This window comes from Bos javanicus, chromosome 8 (assembly GCF_032452875.1).
Source record: "Bos javanicus breed banteng chromosome 8, ARS-OSU_banteng_1.0, whole genome shotgun sequence".
NCBI classification, from domain to species: domain Eukaryota; kingdom Metazoa; phylum Chordata; class Mammalia; order Artiodactyla; family Bovidae; genus Bos; species Bos javanicus.
In genome coordinates, this window is record NC_083875.1 from 51,525,392 (window position 1) to 51,545,280 (window position 19,889).

General features: G+C 41.0%; 1 protein-coding gene across 2 annotated transcripts in view; it reads right to left on the reverse strand.

The window, feature by feature from the left end:
• Positions 1-19,889, reverse strand: part of TRPM6 (transient receptor potential cation channel subfamily M member 6) — a 166,564-nt gene that overhangs the window by 119,936 nt on the left and 26,739 nt on the right. The window contains exon 1 of one of the 2 annotated variants that reach the window (XM_061425552.1): positions 3,429-6,464. The exons of the other annotated variant lie outside the window; for it this stretch is intronic. Within the exon in view, the coding sequence (XP_061281536.1) occupies positions 3,429-3,446 (18 nt within the window). The 5' untranslated portion in view covers positions 3,447-6,464. Of the gene's footprint in view, positions 1-3,428; positions 6,465-19,889 lie in introns of those variants that run through there. 2 annotated transcript variants of the gene reach the window in all.

The following is a 19,889-nucleotide window of genomic DNA, read 5'->3' on the forward strand; positions in this document are numbered from 1 at the left end:
TACACAACTTCTCATTTCCCAGTCTTCCAGGCCCTAGCAACCATCATTCTACTTTTTCTTTCTGTGCACTGGACTACTTTAGACATCTCATATAAATGGAATCATTCAATATTTGTCTTTTTATGACTAAGCATTGCATCTAGCATATTGTCCTCAAGGTTCATCCATGATGTAGCATGGTACAGGAATTCCTTCCTTTTTAAGGCTGAATAATATTCCATTGTATGTGTACATCACATTTGTTTATCTATTCAGAATATCCATTTCTGTGTCTCAGAGGTATGGTTCTGTTGCACTGGTGGCACACACAGAAGTTATGGAGTCCAATTTGTAATGGTTGTTTTCTACAGAGAAAGACAGACAGACTTGGTTCAATGATGTGTGTACTCCAAGAGAGGGAAAACAAGCTCATTAAAGCTGCTGCTGCTGCTGCTGCTGCTAAGTCTGCACTCAATTCCATCATCTAGAACCATCTCACCATCCCTGTCTACCTCAAAAATAAAGGTTTTGTTAACTGTATATTCCCAGGTTCTGGAACAGGATTTAGCATATAGTTCAGTTTAGTTCAGTCACTCAGTCGTGTCCAATTCTTTGCGACCCCATGAATCGCAGCACACCAGGCCTCCCTGTCCATCACGAACTCCCGGAGTTCACTCAGACTCATGTCCATCGAATCAGTGATGCCATCCAGCCATCTCATCCTCTGTCGTCCCCTTCTCCTCCTGCCCCCAATCCCTCCCAGCATCAGAGTCTTTTTCAATGAATCAACAATTCGCATGAGGTGGCCAAAATACTGGAGTTTCAGCTTTAGCATCGTTCTTTCCAAAGAAATCCCAGGGCTGATCTCCTTCAGAATGGACTGGTTGGATCTCCTTGCAGTCCAAGGGACTCTCAAGAGTCTTCTCCAACACCACAGTTCAAAAGCATCAATTCTTCAGCGCTCAGTTTTCTTCACAGTCCAACTCTCACATCCATACATGACCACTGGAAAAACCATAGCCTTTTCTAGACGTACCTTTGTTGGCAAAGTAATGTCTCTGCTTTTCAATATGCTATCTAGGTTGGTCATAACTTTCCTTCCAAGGAGTAAGCGTCTTTCAATTTCATGGCTGCAATCACCATCTGCAGTGATTTTGCATATAGTTAACACTCAGTAATTATTTATTGGCTGAGTGAAACTAGAAAAGTAAGTGTTCAGAAAATTTTATATGCTTGATTTTGAATGATCCAATTCATCTGAATATATTAGCCAGGAAAGCATCAGTTTGTATTGATATGGAAAAATAGTCCAAGAACTACTTTTAAAGGAATCAGGTTGCATATCAATAATCAGTATAATTTCCTTTATGTAAAAACAAATGCACAAATCAAAACAATATATTGTATATAATAATATATAATAATACTGTACCTAATTAATATTCTTCAAATCCAATGGTTTGGTTACTTCTGGGTTTAAGAGAGATGAGGATCAAAGACAGAAAGGAAACTTTCTGTTTGAATTTCTACTTGTAGGGTTTGAATTATCTACCAAAAGAACATATTTTTGTATTATTAGTGAAACTTTGGTAAGAAAAAAAAAATATGGAAGGATCATATGTCACAAGAACACATTGATTCAGGGACTTCCCTGGTGGTCCCTGGTTAAGATTCACCTTCCAAGTGCAGGGAAGTGTGTGTTCAATCCCTGGTCAGGGAACTAAGTTCCCGCAAGCCTTGCTACCAAAAAATAAAACAGACACAATATTGTAACAAATTCAATAAAGACCTTAAAAATGACCCACATCAAAAAATATATTTTTTTTTAAAAAGGAATACATTGATTCAGTTTACTTTACATGTAACCTTTCTCAGAGACCTACTGGAGAATGTGCTCCACCAAAATAATGGGAAATAAGAAAGACAACGACATGGGATACAAGAAACAGGATCCAGCATTAGAGAAACTCAAAGGGAACCTTTGAGATAACTATATTCTGAAGATAGATGGAAGGAAGAGAAAAGATGTTAGTGATAGGTGCAGGAACTTAGAAGAAAGCTAAATACTCATATTCCATTCTGAAAAAACAGTGCATAAATACTAAACCTGAAAAATCAAGAAGGAGTAATACAAGCATTATTTAGACATGAATAAGTACCAACTAGCTAAACAGCGGAGACGGCAATGGCACCCCACTCCAGTAGTCTTGCCTGGGAAATCCCATGGATGGAGGAGCCTGGTAGGCCACAGTCCATGGGGTCACTAAGAGTTGGACACGACTGATGCGACTTAGCAGTAGCAGCAGCTAAAAGAGATGAACATGATTGCTCTTTCTGAAAAGAAAAAAATGACACAAGTTCTGCTGTTTTTGGTAATGAACCTTATGGAATTATTTGTTTCTGAACTACGTGTATATACAACTTCAATCATACTAAGAAGTAAAAAGAGAAAAATCACAACTGAGGCCCACATCAGAAAACCATACCTAACGGGGGGTAGGGGGTTGCCAGGTGTCAGTCAAGCCAGAATATCCAACACTTTATCAGTCATGGAAGAATCCAAAGCAAATGAAAAACGAAATACCAAAATTTTTATACAGGGAAAAAAGAAATTCCAGAATCCAGTCCCCACTTTGGTAGTTAAAAATGAACCACCTTCTCCCTAGGAACAAATGCTCAAAATCCCGTGCATGGTATCCATATTCTTCGTGTTTTAAACCCCTACCCTGGACTCCAATCCTAACTATTCTCCTCCCTCAACTTCATTTTCCTCATCTATAAACCGGTGTGGTGGGAGTGGTGGGTGGTGATACTTAGATCTTACAGGATTACTTTCTGGGTGAAATAATAACAATCAAACTTCTGTAATCCAATAAATATTAGGCGTTATTCGAAATGTTATTGCATATATAACATCTCATTTAATGTTCAAATTACAATCCTCATCCCATTTTCCAGATGAGGAAGCCAAAGTACAGAGGTTCCAGTAACTTGCTCAATATCGTAGCTACTGGTGAAGCGAGGATGCGAATTCGGCTGATTTGGCTTTAACAAAGTCTGTACCAAAAACCAGACTATGCCGAAATGCAAGAATAAAATGTGCACAATAAACCGAACTATTTCACACATGTGTGCCACTCCAGACAAAACAGGTAGGTGATAGCCAGTTCGAGGTTTGGCCGCCTTACAAGAGACCAAGGCACTACCAGGGTCTCCACTCCTGTCCCCAATTCCCCAAGCTCCTTCAAGGCTCCCCAGCAACCGGGGGCGCCCTCCCTCCCCCCCCCCCCAACACACACACACACACAAAACTTCCCATAGCACTTCGGACGGGAGTCGGGAGGAGCCAGCGCGCTGCTCTCGCTGCGAGCCCCAGCGGTGGGAGGTAGAGGATGGAGCGGAGCCCCGGGAGGGGACTCCGGGAGGGTGTTTGGGGCGGCGGCATTTACCTTGACCTGCACTCTCATCGCTCCGGGACTCCGGGGCGGGCCTCGCGGGGACCTGTAAGGGTGCAGGCAGTGGCCTGGGGACTTCTCCCGCCGCCTCCCGGAGCCGCGACGCCCGGCTTCTCCAGGTCTGCGCCGCCCAGACGTGCCTCTCCGCTCCGAACCGAGACTTCTCTCCTCCCGGGTCCGGCCTCACGCCACGTCCGGTCTCCTCCGCCGCCCGCCCGGAGTAGAACCAGAGAACTGCCTCCTCTCCCGGGACGGGTTCCCCACCGCCCTAAGGCGGACCCCCAGCCCCGTTAGGTTTCCGCTCTGATACCACCTCCACGCTGGCCCCGTTCCAGCTCCCGGAACCTGGGCTGTGGGGCGTGCACTTAAGTGTCCTACGGTAGCGAACCCTCAAATATGATAATCGGCTCCGGGTGGAGACCAGAGGAGTTGAGAGCAGATATTTCGTAAGTCCCATCTATTCTAGATTCTAGTTAAATAACTTGTGGCCGGCCCCACCTACAAAGCACCCAGGGCACTGGGATCAAATCTGGTAAAGTCGCTGAAGACAGCCCCGCCGACTGGCAGCCCGGCTTACCTGTAAGCGCTCCGCCGCGGAACGAGCGCTCATCCTGGACTTGCAGGCCCCGCTACCAAAGCCTTATCTGAGCTTCTGACTTGTGGAGTCAGATTTGAGCTCCACCTCCACACGCTGCCTTTTACAGCCGTATAGATTTGTCACAATACCTTTTGGCCTCAGTTACCTCCAGTGTAGAAAGGTGATTCCGACCTTACCTGGATCAAGTACAGGGAGGGTCAGATGGGATTTTCATCATCATCACAGATATATCTAATTGTATATTTAATTGTGTTGGTCTTGTTGAGTCAGCATGGTGTTGGGAGGACACGGGGGCGGAGGGGTAACCTAACAAACAGTCTTTTACTATCTGGGAGTTATTGGATGTTAGGTGACCCCTTTGGGCCTGGGATTGTTTGTTTATCTACACAGTGGGAACGATGGTGAATGAATCCCTTTCCTCAGAGGCTGTTCTGAAATCCAGAAGATACAATCAAAAGCTTTGTGATTTCTGTATTTTCGGTGGGTTCCCCTGGTTAGGCAGTCTTTTTAAGGCTGCCTAAGTTACTGTGGGTGAATCCCAGTATGTTGGCAGAGATGAGGCTCACTTATTACAAGTGTAGTTAACAATGGTAGCTATTCATCCTTAACTGACTTCAAATTAGTCCATTCTGAATTTCTGCCCAGTGAGCTCACATTTGCAGACACTTCTTTTTTTCACTCATTTTTTTCTTCTTGTTGGCCACACCAGGTAGCATGCATACACGCTTGCTAAAGTCGCTTCAGCCATGTGACCCTATGGACTGTAGCCAGCCAGGCTCCTCTGTCCATGGGATTCTCCAGGCAAGAATATTGGAGTGGGTTGCCATGTTTATATGGGATCTTAATTCCCCCACCCAGGGATGAACCTGAACTCCCTGCCATGGAAGAGCAAAGTCTGAACTGCCAGACTGCCAATGGAAGTCCCTTCTCTCATTTCTCAACGTGGTTTTAATTTTTCTTTGTTAGAAAACTTGAACATCTTATTTGCATATTAACATTTGTTGTTGTTTGTTTTTCTATTAATACATTTACTCTTTTTCTCCTTGACCCAATTCCCTCAAAATTTTAATGTGAGCAGTTAACGGATTCAGGAGCCCCCCTAAGGCATGTAAGCACCTATTGATTGGTATTTCTCCATACATCTCCTCTGTCAGTCTGTCTCAGCACTAGAGACTCAGTTCAGTTCAGTCACTCAGTCGTGTCCGACTCTTTGCGACCCCATGAATCGCAGCATGCCAGGCCTCCCTGTCCATCACCAACTTCCGGAGTTCACTCAGACTCACGTCCATCGAGTCAGTGATGCCATCCAGCCATCTCATCCTCTGTCATCCCCTTCTCCTCCTGCCCCCAATCCCTCCCAGCATCAGAGTCTTTTCCAATGAGTCAACTCTTCGCATGAGGTGACCAAAGTACTGGAGTTTCAGCTTTAGCATCATTCCTTCCAAAGAAATCCCAGGGCTGATCTCCTTCAGAATGGACTGGTTGGATCTCCTTGCAGTCCAAGGGACTCTCAAGAGTCTTCTCCAACACCACAGTTCAAAAGCATCAATTCTTCGGTGCTCAGCCTTCTTCACAGTCCAACTCTCACATCCATACATGACCACAGGAAAAACCATAGCCTTGACTAGATGAACCTTTGTTGGCAAAGTAATGGGAGCTCTCAAATATCTGCAGACCCCCAAGAAAACTAAACATTTGGAACTCAAGATTCTTAAGAGTGTTCAGTTCAGTTCAGTCTTAACCTCTTTGGTAAATTTACATATCAGGATAGTCATATATTCTTTTCAGACCAAGCCTCAAGGCAGAGTCTAAAATATCAGGACAATTCTAGGGCTTAAAACATCTGATGTGCTAGTATAAGGTGCCATTGGTCTCCAAGTTGTAACAGAAACAACTGAGGCATTTGTTAAAAGTGCAGATTCCCAGGCCTCACCCAGGCCACCTAAACCATCTATATAATTTCTGGGGTGGGGCCCAGAAATCTGTATCTTTCACAGGCACCTCACTCAACTTAAAACTTGTCTAAAAAAAAAAAAAATCTCCTGGCCACAAGTATACCTTTGCCTAGTGGAGAACAATGAAATTTAAACTTTAGGGTGTTCATTAGTAGTTTAGGGTGGTTTAATTCAAGCCAACAAACATTTCCTGAACACAGACTGCTTGTCAGACATCCTGCTGGGTGCTGGGAAAACAAAGATGAATAAGACATTGTCCAGTCCTCAAGAAGCTTGGGTTTGTAGGGAGGAGGAACAATTAAAAGTGAAACAGTACCTGGGTCACCACTGGTAACACTAATCAACATACACAGCTTTATTTTCTCATTTGTTGTCCTTTCCTAATCCCTTTCTTCCTCGTCCCTTTCTTTTCTCCTTTATTTTCTTCTTTATCAGATCTCTGTTTTTACCCTGAACATTGTAAATGTTTTGTTCCTGATCTAACATGGCTTTAAGGCACTAACTTTTAAAGTCAACCTAGTGATTTAAAAATGAAGGGAAACAGCAGATTTTTCAACAGAGAAAAATGAGTATGACAACACTTTTTTTATATGTAAAATTGTTTTTTGTTTGGTTTTGGCCATGTTGCGCAGCTTGCGAGGTCTTAGTTCTCTGACCAGAGGTTGAACTGGTGTCACAATGACAGCACGGAATTCTAACCACTGGACCACCAGGGAATTCCCTATATGTGAAAATCTTAATGAGTCCCAGTTACTGGGGACTACTAAGGAGTAGGTTCTAACATATGCATTCTTCTCCTAAAGAAAATTTTACAAGCTTGGATTTGGCTCATTTTCCTTAATTTGAATAAATAACTCTCTTTGCACCAAGAAGAAAGATCACCATGAGAAACTCATGCCCAATGAATCATAGTGTATCTCCTGTTCATGGCCTTCACTTTGGGTAGCCACCACTACATTCCTTTCAGAAGCATAAAAGAAACAAAATAAATGCAGTAGCATTCTGAAGTGGGTAATGGAAATGATGATAAATCTAGAGGGCATTTCACAGTGGGAGAAGTTTAAAGGTATGGGTTAGTAATTTAAATAAAGGCGGGGGCTTCCCAGGTAGTGCCAGTGGTAAAGAGCCCACCTGCCAATGAAGGAGACTCTAGAATATGCTTTGTTGTTCATTTGTGTCCGACTCTTGCAACCCCATAGACTGTACCCTGCCAGGCTCCTCTGTCCATGGGATTCTCCAAGCAAGAATACTGGAATGGGTTGCCATTTTCTTCTCCAGGGGATCTTCCTGACCCAGGAATCAAACCCAGGTCTCCTGCATTGCAGGCAGACTATTTTACTGATTGAGCTACGAGGGAAGACTTTAGAGACACAGGTTCAATCCCTGAGTCAGGAAGATCCCCTGGAGGAGGGCATGGCAACCCACTCCAGTATTCTTGCCAGGAGAATCCCATGGACAGAGGAACTTGGCGGGCTACAGTCCATAGGGTCACAAAAAGTCAGACACAACTGAAGTACAGTATAGCACATGCTTCCAGTAAGGAAGGATAAAATCCAGACCTCCAGTCCATTCTTGTGTGACTGTTTCTGTTTTCAAACCTTCCCATTCAAACCAAAGGTGCTAAGTTTGAATTTCATCCATTTTATTCTCCTGAACTGAAGTGAAGTCGCTCAGTCGTGTCCGACTCTTTGCAGTCCCGTGGACTGTAGCCCACCAGCTGCCTCTGTCCGTGGGATTCTCCAGGCAAGAATACTGGAGTGGGTTGCCATTTCCTTCTCCAGGGGATCTTCCCGACCCAGGGATCGAACCCAGGTCTCCCGCATTGCAGGCAGACGCTTTCTCCTAAACAGCTGCAAGTCAAATTTCCTTTTGAAAGGTAGCAATATATTTTCTTATGCCTACTGAATAGATGTTTTTCTTATTCAGTGCTTCTGTTGGAGTATGCTCCCAATTTGTTTTTCTGCTATGAAAATGGATCACTTATCCTGTCACATAAACAAAGATTAAAATATTCATGGTTGGCCAGGGGAGAAACAGGAACCCTCAGATACTTTTGGTAAGAGTTTAAAATGAGACCCTTTTGGAAAGCATGTTAGAGATCTGGGGGCTTCCCTGGTGGCTCAGCTGGTAAAAAATTTGCCTCCAATACAGGAGACCTGGTTTGATCCCTCAGTTGAGAAGATCCCCTGGAGAAGGGAAAGGCTACCCACACTAGTACTCTGACCTGGAGAATTCCATGGACTGTGTAGTCCATGGGGTCTCAAAGAGTCAGACATGACTCAAAGACTATCACTTCACTAGAGAGATTTGGATTCAAGGCATATCTTTTCCATCACAATTTCAGTCTTAGAACTTCATATTTCAGAAACGCACTAAGATTTGTATATAACGATATACACAGTAGCACCCTTTGTAATGAAGAGAGATTGCCAATAATCCAAACAGCCATTAGTGGGTGCTTAGCAATGGCAACCCACTCCAGTACTCTTGCCTGGGAAATCCCATGGACGGAGGAGCCTGGTGGGCTACAGTCCATGGGGTCACGAACAGTTGGACTCGACTGAGCGACTTCACTTTCACTTTTCACTTTCATGCACTGGAGAAGAAAATGGCAACCCACTCCAGTATTGTTGCCTGGAGAATCCTAGGGACCGGAGCCTGGTGGGCTGCCGTCTATGGGGTCGCACAGAGTCGGACACGACTGACGTGACTTAGCAGCAGCAGCAAATAAACTGTGATGTGTCCATACCATAAAATACCATGCACCTTTTAAATGAATGAGTTACCACCCAAGGGCCAACAAGCTCCAGAGCAAGACATACCACACAAATTCTCCAGCAACACAGGAACATAACCCTGAGCCTCAATATACAGGCTGACCAAGGTCACACCAAACCCACTGACATCTCAAAACTTATTACTGGACACTTCATTGCACTCCAGAAAGAAGAAATCCAGCTCCACCCACCAGAACACTGACACAAGCTTCCCTAACCGGAAAACCTTGACAAGCCACCAGTCCAACCGCACCCACAGTGAGGAACCTCCACAATAAAGAGGAACCACCAACTGCCAGAATACAGAAAGGCCACTCCAAACACAGCAATATCAGTTCAGTTCAGTCGCTCAGTCGTGTCCGACTCTTTAAGACCCCATGAATCACAGCACGCCAGGCCTCCCTGTCCATCACCAACTCCCAGAGTTCACTCAAACTCGTGTCCATCAAGTCGGTGATGCCATCCAGCCAACTCATCTTCTGTTGTCTCCTTCTCCTGCCCTCAATCCCTCCCAGCATCACAGTCTTTTCCAATGAGTCAACTCTATACATGAGGTGGCCAATGTATTGGAGTTTCAGCTTCAGCATCAGTCCTTCCAATGAACACCCAGGACTGATCTCCTTTAGGATGGACTGGTTGGACCTCCTTGCAGTCCAAGGGACTCTCAAGAGTCTTCTCCAACACCACAGTTCAAAAGCAACAATTCTTCAGCGCTCAGCTTTCTTCACAGTCCAACTCTCACATCCATACATGACCACTGGAAAAACCATAGCCTTGAGGCTAGACGGACCTTTGTTGGCAAAGTAATATCTCTGCTTTTCAATATGCTGTCTAGGTTGGTCATAACTTTCCTTCCAAGGAGTAAGCGTCTTTTAATTTATGGCTGCAGTCACCATGTGCAGAGATTTTGGAGCCCCAAAAATAAAGTCTGACACTGTTTCCCCATCTATGAAGTGATGGGACCAGATGCCATGATCTTAGTTACACAGCAATATAAACAAGATGAAAAGGCAGAGAAATACCCAGCAGGTAAAGGAACAGGATAAATGCCCACCAAACCAAACAAAAGAGGAAAAGATAGGGAATCTGATAAAAGGTTTTCTGATAGGGAATCTGATAAAAGGATTCCTGATAGGGAATCTGATAAAAGGATTCCTGATAGGGAATCCTGATAAAGAATTCCAAATAATGATAGTGAAAATGATCCAAAATCTTGAAAACAAATTGGAGTTACAGATAAATAGCCTGGAGATAAGGACTGAGAAGATGCAAGAAAGGTTTAACAAGGAGAAGTAAAAAGAGTCAATATATAATGAATAATCAATAAATGAGATCAAAAACACTCTGGAGGGAACCAACAGTAGAATAACAGAGGCAGAAGATAGGATAAGTGAGGTAGAAGATAGAATGGTAGAAATAAATGAATCAGAGAAGAAAAAGAAAAAAGAATTAAAAGAAATGAGGACAACCTCAGAGACCTCTGGGACATGTTAAATGCCCCAACATTGGAATCATAGGAGTCCCAGAAAAAGAAGACAAAAAGAAAGACCATGAGAAAATACTTGAGGAGATAATAGTTGAAAACTTCCCTAAAATGGGGAAGGAAATAATCACCCAAGTCCAAGAAACCCAGAGAGTCCCAAACAGGAGAAACCCAAGGCGAAACACCCCAAGACATGTATTAATCAAGTTAACAAAGATCAAACACAAAGAACAAATATTAAAAGCAGCAAGGGAAAAACAACAAATAACACACAAGGGGATTCCCATAAGGATAACAACTGATCTTTCAATATAAATTCTTCAGGCCAGGAGGGAATGGCAGGACATACTTAAAGTGATGAAAGAAAATAATCTACAGCCCAGATTACTGTTCCCAGCAAGGATCTCTTTCAAATATGAAGGAGATATCAAAAGCTTTACAGACAAGCAAAAGCTGAGAGAATTCAGCACCACCAAACCAGCTCTCCAACAAATGCTAAAGGATCCTCTCTAGATAGGAAACACAGAAAGGGTGTATAAACTAGAACACAAAACAATAAAGTAAATGGTAATGGGATCATACTTATCAATAATTACCTTAAATGTAAATGGGTTGAATGCCCCAACCAAAAGACAAAGACTGGCTGAATGGATACAAAAACAAGACCCCTATATATGTTGTCTACAAAAGACCCAACTCAAAACAAGGGACACATACTGACTGAAAGTGAAAGGTTGGAAAAAGATATTCCATGCAAATAGGGACCAAAAGAAAGCAGGAGTAGCAATACTCATATCAGATAAAATAGACTTTAAAACAAAAGCTGTGAAAAGAGACAAAGATGGACACTACATAATGATCAAAGGATCAATCCAAGAAGAAGATATAACAATCATAAATATATATGCACCCAACATAGGAGGACCACAATATGTAAGACAAATGCTAACAAGTAAGAAAGGGGAAATTAACAATAACATAATAATAGTGGGAGACTTTAATACCCTACTCACACATATGGGTAGATCAACTAAACAGAAAATTAACAAGGAAACAAAAACTTTAAGTGATACAATAGACCAGTTAGACCTAATTGATATCTATAGGACATTTCACCCCAAAACAATGAATTTCACCTTTTTCTCAAGCGCACACAGAACCTTCTCCAGGATAGATCACATCCTGAGCCATAAATCTAGCCTTGGTAAATTCAAAAAAATTGAAATAATTCCAAGCATCTTTTCTGACCACAATGCAGTAAGATTAGATCTTATTTACAGGAGAAAAACTATTGAAAATCCCAAAATATGGAGGCTGAAAAACACGCTGCTGAATAACCAACAAATCACAGAAGAAATCAAAATATGCATAGAAACGAATGAAAATGAAAACACAACAACCCAAAACCTATGGGACACTGTAAAAGGAGTACTAAGGGGAAGGTTCATAGCAATACAGGCTTACCTCAAGAAACAAGAAAAAAATCAAATAAATAACCTAACTTTACACCTAAAACTTGAAAACGAAGAAATGAAAAAACCCAGTGTTAGTAGAAGGAAAGAAATCTTAAAAATTAGGGCAGAAATAAATGCAAAAGAAACAAAAGAGACCATAGCAAAAATCAACAAAACCAAAAGCTGGTTCTTTGAGAAGATAAACAAAATTGACAAACCATTAGCCAGACTCATCAAGAAACAAAGGAAGAAAAATCAAATCAACAAAATTAGAAATAAAAGTGGAGAGATCACAACAGACAACACAGAAATACAAAGGATCATGCTACTGCTACTGCTAAGTCACTTCAATCGTGTCCGACTCTGTGCGACCCCATAGACAGTAGCCACCAGGCTCCCCTGTCCCTGGGATTCTCCAGGCAAGAACACTGGAGTGGGTTGCCATTTCCTTCTCCAATGCATGAAAGTGAGAAGTGAAAGTGAAGTCGCTCAGTCATGTCCAACTCTAGCGACCCCATGGACTGCAGCACACCAGGCTCCTCCATCCATGGGATTTTCCAGGCAAGAGTACTGGAGTGGGATGCCATTGCTTTCTCCGGACAAAGGATCATAAGAGTCTACAATCAGCAGCTATATGGAAATAAAATGGACAACTTGGAAGAAATGGACAAATTCTTAGGAAATTACAACTTTCCAAAATTGAACCAGGAAGAAATAGAAAATCTTAACAGACCCATCACAAGCACAGAAATTGAAACTGTAATCAGAAATCTTCTAACAAACAAAAGCCCAGGACCAGGCGGCTTCACAGCTGAATTCTACCAAAAATTTAGAGAAAAACTAACACCTCTCCGACTCAAACTCTTTCATAAAATTTCAGAGGAAGATAAACTTTCAAACTCATTCTATGAGGCCATCATCACCCTAATACCAAAACCTGACAAAAATTAAAAAAAAGAAAACTACAGGCCAATATCACTGATCAACATAGATGCAAAAATCCTTAACAAAATTCTAGCAAACAGAATCCAACAACATATTAAAAAGATCATATGTCATGACCAAGTGGGCTTTATCCCAGGGATGCAAGGATTCTTCAATATCCACAAATCAATGTAATACACCACATTAACAAATTGAAAAATAAAAACCATATGATTATCTCAATAGATGCAGAGAAAGCCTTTGACAAAATTCAGCATCCATTTATGATAAATTAAAAAAAAAAAAAAAAAACTCCAGAAAGCAGGAATAGAAGGAACATACCTCAACATAATAAAAGCTATATATGACAAACTCTCAGCAAACAGTATCCTCAATGGTGAAAAAGTGAAAGCATTTCCCCTAAAGTCAGGAACAAGACAAGGGTGCCCACTCTCACCACTACTATTCAACATAGTTTTGGAAGTTTTGGCCATAGCAATCAGAGCAGAAAAAGAAATAAAAGGAATCCAGATTGGAAAAGAAGAAGTAAAACTCTCACAGTTTGCAGATGACATGATCCTCTACATAGAAAACCCTAAAGACCCCACCAGAAAATTACTAGAGATAATCAATGAATATAGTAAAGTTGCAGGATATAAAATTAATACACAGAAATCCCTTGCATTCCTATACACTGCTGCTGCTGTTAAGTCACTTCAGTTGTGTTCGACTGTGTGAGACCTCATAAATGGCAGCCCACCAGGCTCCCCCATCGCTGGGATTCTCTAGGCAAGAACACTGGAGTGGGTTGCCATTTCCTTCTCCAATGCATGAAAGTGAAAATCAAAGTGAAGTCGTTCAGTCGTGTCCGACTCTTAGCAACCCCATGGACTGCAGCCTACCAGGCTCCTCTGTCCAAGGGATTTTCCAGGCAAGACTACTGGAGTGGGGTGCCATTGCCTTCTCCTCCTATACACTAATAATGAGAAAACAGAAAGAGAAATTAAGGAAACAATTCCATTCACCATTGCATCGAAGAGAATAAAATACTTAGGACTGTATCTACCTAAAGAAACAAAAGACCTATATATAGAAAACTATAAAACACTGGTGAAAGAAATCAAAGAGGACACAAATAGATGGAGAAATATATCGTGTTCATGGATCAGAAGAATCAATATAGTGAAAATGAGTATACTACCCAAAGCAATCTACAGATTCAATGCAATCCCTATCAAGCTACCAACGTATTTTTCAGAGAACTAGAACAAATAATTTCACAATTTGTATGGAAATACAAAAAACCTCGAATAGCCAAAGCAATCTTGAGAAAGAAGAATGGAACTGGAGGAATCAACCTGCCTGACTTCAGGCTCTACTACAAAGCCACAGTCATCAGGACAGTATGGTATTTGCACAAAGACAGAAATATAGATCAATGGAACAAAATAGAAAGCCCAGAGATAAATCCACACACCTATGGACACCTTATCTTTGACAAAGGAGGCAAGAATATACAATGGAGAAAAGACAATTTCTTTAACAAGTGGTGCTGGGAAAACTGGTCAACCACTTGTAAAAGAATGAAACTAGAACACTTTCTCGGAGAAGGCAATGGCAGCCCACTCCAGTACTCTTGCCTGGAAAAGCCCATGGATGGAGGAGCCTGGTGGGCTGCAGTCCATGGGGTCGCTAAGAGTCGGACACGACTGAGTGACTTCACTTTCACTTTTCACTTTCATGCATTGGAGAAGGAAATGGCAACCCATTCCAGTGTTCTTGCCTGGAGACTCCCAGGGGGAGTCTGGTGGGCTGCCATCTATGGGGTCAGGCAGAGTTGGACACGACTGAAGCTACTTAGCAGCAGCAGCAGAACACTTTCTAACACTGTACACAAAAATAAACTCAAAATGGATTAAAGATCTAAACGTAAGACCAGAAACTATTAAACTCCTAGAGGAAAACATAGGTAAAACACAGCAGGTTCCTCTATGACCCACCTCCCAGAATATTGAAATAAAAGCAAAAATAAACAAATGGGACCTAATTAAAATTAAAAGCTTCTGCACAACAAAGGAAACTATAAGCAAGGTGAAAAGATAGCCTTCAGAATGGGAGAAAGTAATAGCAAATGAAGCAACAGACAAAGAATTAATCTCAAAAATATACAAGCAACTCCTGCAGCTCAATTCCAGAAAAATAAAAGACCCAATCAAAAAGTGTGCCAAAGAACTAAATAGACATTTCTCCAAAGAAGACACACAGATGGCTAACAAAAACATGAAAAGATGCTCAACATAATTCATTATCAGAGAAATGCAAATCAAAACCACAATGAGGTACCATTTCACGCCAGTCAGAATGGCTGCGATCCAAAAGTCTACAAGCAATAAATGCTGGAGAGGGTGTGGAGAAAAGGGAACCCTCTTACACTGTTGGTAGGAATGCAAACTAGTACAGTCACTGTGGAGAACAGTGTGGAGATTCCTTAAAAAACTGGAAATAGATGGCCATATGACCCAGCAATCCCACTACTGGGCATACACACCAAGGAAACCAGAATTGAAAGAGACACGTGTATCCCAGTGTTCATTGCAGCACTGTTTATAATAGCCAGGACATGGAAGCGACCTAGATGTCCATCAGCAGATGAATGGATAAGCTGTAGTACATATACACAATGGAATATTACTCAGCCATTAAAAAGAATACATTTGAATCAGTTCTAATGAGGTGGATGAAACTGGAGCCTATTATACAGAGTGAAGTAAGCCAGAAAGAAAAACACCAATACAGTATATAACGCATATATATGGAATTTAGAAAGAAGGTAATGATAACCCTGTATTTGAGACAGCAAAAGAGACACAGATGTATAGAACAGTCTTTTGGACTCTGTGGGAGAGGGAGAGGGTGGGATGATTTGGGAGAATGGCATTGAAACATGTAAAATATCATATGTGAAACAAATCACCAGTCCAGGTTTGATGCATGATACAGGGTGCTCAGGGCTGGCGCACTGGGATGACCCAGAGGGATGGGATGGGGATGGAGGTGGAAGGGGGGTTCAGGATGGGGAACACATGTACACTCATGGTGGATTCAAGTCAATGTATGGCAAAACCAATACAATATTGTAAAGTAAAATAAATTAATTAATTAAAAAAATCAAAGAGTGAGTTAGATCTACATGTACAAACATGGAAAGGGAAAATAGCAACTAGTAAAGGTAAGTATGTTTCTGTGTTTTTTTTTTTTAATTTATATGTGTATTTGGAATATTCACAGGAAAGTCCTAGAAGAATATGTGCCAAACTGTTAACAAGAAAAAACATGCTTATTCTAAAAAACTATTTGCTGCTTATCTGAAATTCAAATTTAACCGAGTGTCTTATTACATAAGATTGTTATACAAGCCTACACTGGTGGCTTCTTCTAGCTGTGGATGCTGTTTAAAAGTGTGTACTGCAAACATTTACACCAGCCCAAACTCCTTTGGAACTGTCTTCACATGCAACATTGAATGATTCTTAAAGGGAAGAAAGGAGGAAGATGAAGACTGACTATAACAAAGTGCCAGGCACCCTGAGAGACAGCACCATTTGCAGCTTCTTGAAGACAAACACAGCTGATTCTATAACTGATTTAATAACCTCTTAGCCCAGCAGCATACTTTTTTGCAAGGTAATTTTCCAACAGCCTTCCCATGCAGCAGCCTAATCTCTTCTCCATCCCATGAGTCTGAGCTAGACTTGTGGCCAGTAAAATGTGGCCATAGTGGTTTAAGTTCCTGACCTAGGCCTCCAGTGGCCCTGCAGCTTCAGGCTTCACTCTATCATAATACTGCCCTGAGACCACCATCCTGGAAGAAAAATCACTTAGAGAAACCAGCCAACCCTCAGAATCATGAGAAATAATGAACTGATGGTATTTTAAGCCACTAAACTTGGGGGTTATGTGTTGTGCCACAATAGATAACTCAGTTTCCTTCCACACTGTTTTCCTAATTTTGTTCTGCACAAATTCTCTGGTGAGGCTTCACTGAGGGTCAGAAATCTTCATCATGAATGTCACTAGTCTCACAGCTAGTTAGGTGTGAAGCCAACAAAAATTTGAAAACAGATGTGTGTGACTGTAAAGGTCCATTGTTTTCTCTACACACACCTTGAATGTAAGAAGCATTCATTAAAAATTTAGTTGGATGACTGTTTGAATCAGAACTTGGTTTTTATTACTTGTATATATCACAATTAAGAATATGTTTATTCAACAAGAAATGTCTTCTAGTAAGAAATTTTTTATGAGGCTTCCCTGATGGCTCAGTGGATAAAGAATCTGACTACACTGTAGGAGACATAGGAAACATGAGTTCAATCCCAGAGTCAGAAAGTACCCCTGGAGGAGGAAATGGCAACCCATTTCAGTATTCTTGCCTGGGAAATCCCATGAACAGAGGAGCCTGGTGGACTCCAGTCCATGGGGTCACAAGAGTCAGATATGACCTGGCAACTAAACCACCATCAGGACATTTTTAAACCTTAGCCCTCTTCTCTCGATTAAATTACTTGAAAGGAAACAGTATTCAACCTATTACGTTCTCCCTAAAAGGTGAACCACTACTAGTTTAAGGAGTTGTGTTTTTCCATTTCAGGTGAGAAACTAAGAGAAAAAATAAATAACCAGAAGGAACCAACTAATTAAACCCTCCATACCTAACTCAATTATCTAGTATTGCCTTTTTTTTCTTCTTAACTCTTTATTTTATCTTTTATTTATTTATTGGCCACATGGTGTGTGGCATGGGGAACTTCCCCCTACCAGGTATCAAACTCACGCTCCCTGCAACAGAAGCACAGAGTCTTCTCCAGGGAAGTCCAGTTTTCTATTTTTAAAAGAGTATAGTAAAGCCTCACAGCAAGCTGCAAAACTCTTTTATAGAGTTCCTTCAACTAAAAATGAAAGTCTTTTAAGTATTTTAAATCATATATTTCCTCCTGAAATAGTCTGTAGATTCAGTGTGTGTCATGAATAAAGAAGGGAAGAAATTACTCCTAATTAGTAATAAGTTGGCACTCACTGTGGGCTAGGCTCTTAGATATATGCTTTATTTTTATTTAATACATTATTAACCACCATTTTATACAATAACTGAGATTCTGAAAACATAAAACTTGTCCAGAGTCATAGATTGAATAAGTGGTAGAGCTGTAGTTCTAGTCTGTCTGACTCCAAGGCCCATGGTGTTTCCATCCTATCAGAGTTCCTATCCACAATAATCTTAACTTCCTCTTACTAGTAAGGTTTTATTTTGCAATTACAATCTGCACACTTCCAGTACTGATTAAATATTTCTATTACACCTTTCTCTAAACAGACTGCATGTGATTTACTTGATGATAAAGATGCTCACACAGACAAAGAAAAAAATTTTTTAAGAAAAAAAATTTTTAATAAAAAAAGATGCCCAAGCATTTCTGTAATATCCTGGAGGGTATAATAATTCAAATTTCTTTAAGATGGGTCATTATGTTTAGATATTAAATTCAGAATTGCTACATTCCAACCACACAATTTAGTCATTTTAGGCTCTTAGAAACTGTTTTACTAGCCTAAGAACAAAATGCTATCATAAAAGGCTTCATAATCCTTTGACCCAGAAATATCACATCTCTTGCCCCTCAAAGCCCTAATATGATGCACATTCACATAATTAGATATTTATATCAAAATTATATAACATAATACATTAGAAAGTTATTGAAGTCTTTTATTTGACAAGTAAGTGAACTATTAGATGGGCAATTATGTAACTATTAAAAAATGCTAACAATGAACTATTAATTAAGTGAACTATTAGATGGGCAATTATGTAACTATTAAAAAATGCTAACAATGAAGAGTACAAAAAACCAAAAAAAGAGCTAGAACATCTGTATGTACTGTATGAGTACAACTGTGTCAAAAACTGACTTAGCAACTAAACCACCATGTCAAAAACCACATAAAAAAAAGTAGAAAGAAATGACTTTTCATTTTTCCAGGTATTCTGTTAGCCCAGCTGGTAAAGAATCCGCCTGCAATGTAGGAGACCTGGGTTCAGTCCCTGGGTTGGCAAAATCCCCTGGAGGAGGGCATGGCAACCTACTCCAGCATTCTTGCCTCTAGAATTCCCATGGACACAGGAGCCTGGTGGACTACAGTCCATGGAATCTCAAAGGGTTGGACATGACTGAGCGACTAAGCACACAGCACAATATTCTATAATGAGCCTTATTTAAAAAAAAAAAATTGATTAATTTAAAATGAACATATTAAATATCTTGGAATGATTTACAGGGCTAGTGTACAAGAAATTCCTATATTACATTTTTGTGGTGGCAGTTTAGTCGCTAAGTTATGTCCGACTCTTGTGACCCGATGGACTGGAGCCCTTAAGGCTCCTTTGCACATGGGATCTCCCAGGCAAGAATACTGGAGTGGGTTGCCCTTTTATTCTCCAGGGGAATCTTCTCGACCCAGAGATTGAACCCGCGTCTCCTTCATTGGAGGCAGTCTCCTGCATTGCAGGAAGAGTCTTTACCGCTGAGCCACCAAGGAAGCCCTATTACACTTTTACTGATTGTTTATTCTTCCTGACTTAATAAAACATGCATTTCACTCACTTCCCAGGCCCCTTGAGCCCACAAGTTATGTACCAAGGCCATATTTTTTTATGTTTATAAAGACTTGTGTATTATATTGACTCAACTGGTGCTTTTTTTTTAAGCTTAGAACTTCCTGTCCCTAAAACACATTGAACTAACTCAGGATTATTTCTCCAAAGAGCTCAGAATTAATCATATTTATTATTTTAGTAATCATAAAATCCCTGTAGAGATGGGTAAAGGAAAAAATAGCTTTAATTTCATAAGTGAAGAGTCAGATCTCAAAGTAGAGAACTATCAACCAATGTGATAAAAATTGACCAGCCTATTTGTGGCACCTCCCAGACATGGCATCCCATAGTTCCACATGCTCTAGTCAACTGCTACTTGAACATCCTTCTGCCAACAGTGGCCAGTCTTTATTGCCCAAAGGAAAGAGGAATTGTAGAACACTAATAATCCCCCCAGACTTTCTATTTCTCTAGTCATCCTCCATTCTGTTTATTCTCCCTACCCATCTTACCTTATTAAAGTCTATGATAGAATTGCCTCCTGATCATGATGTATACAAGAAGATGGTACCCACTAGCCATCCAGATGTAACATCTCTTTTATTGTGG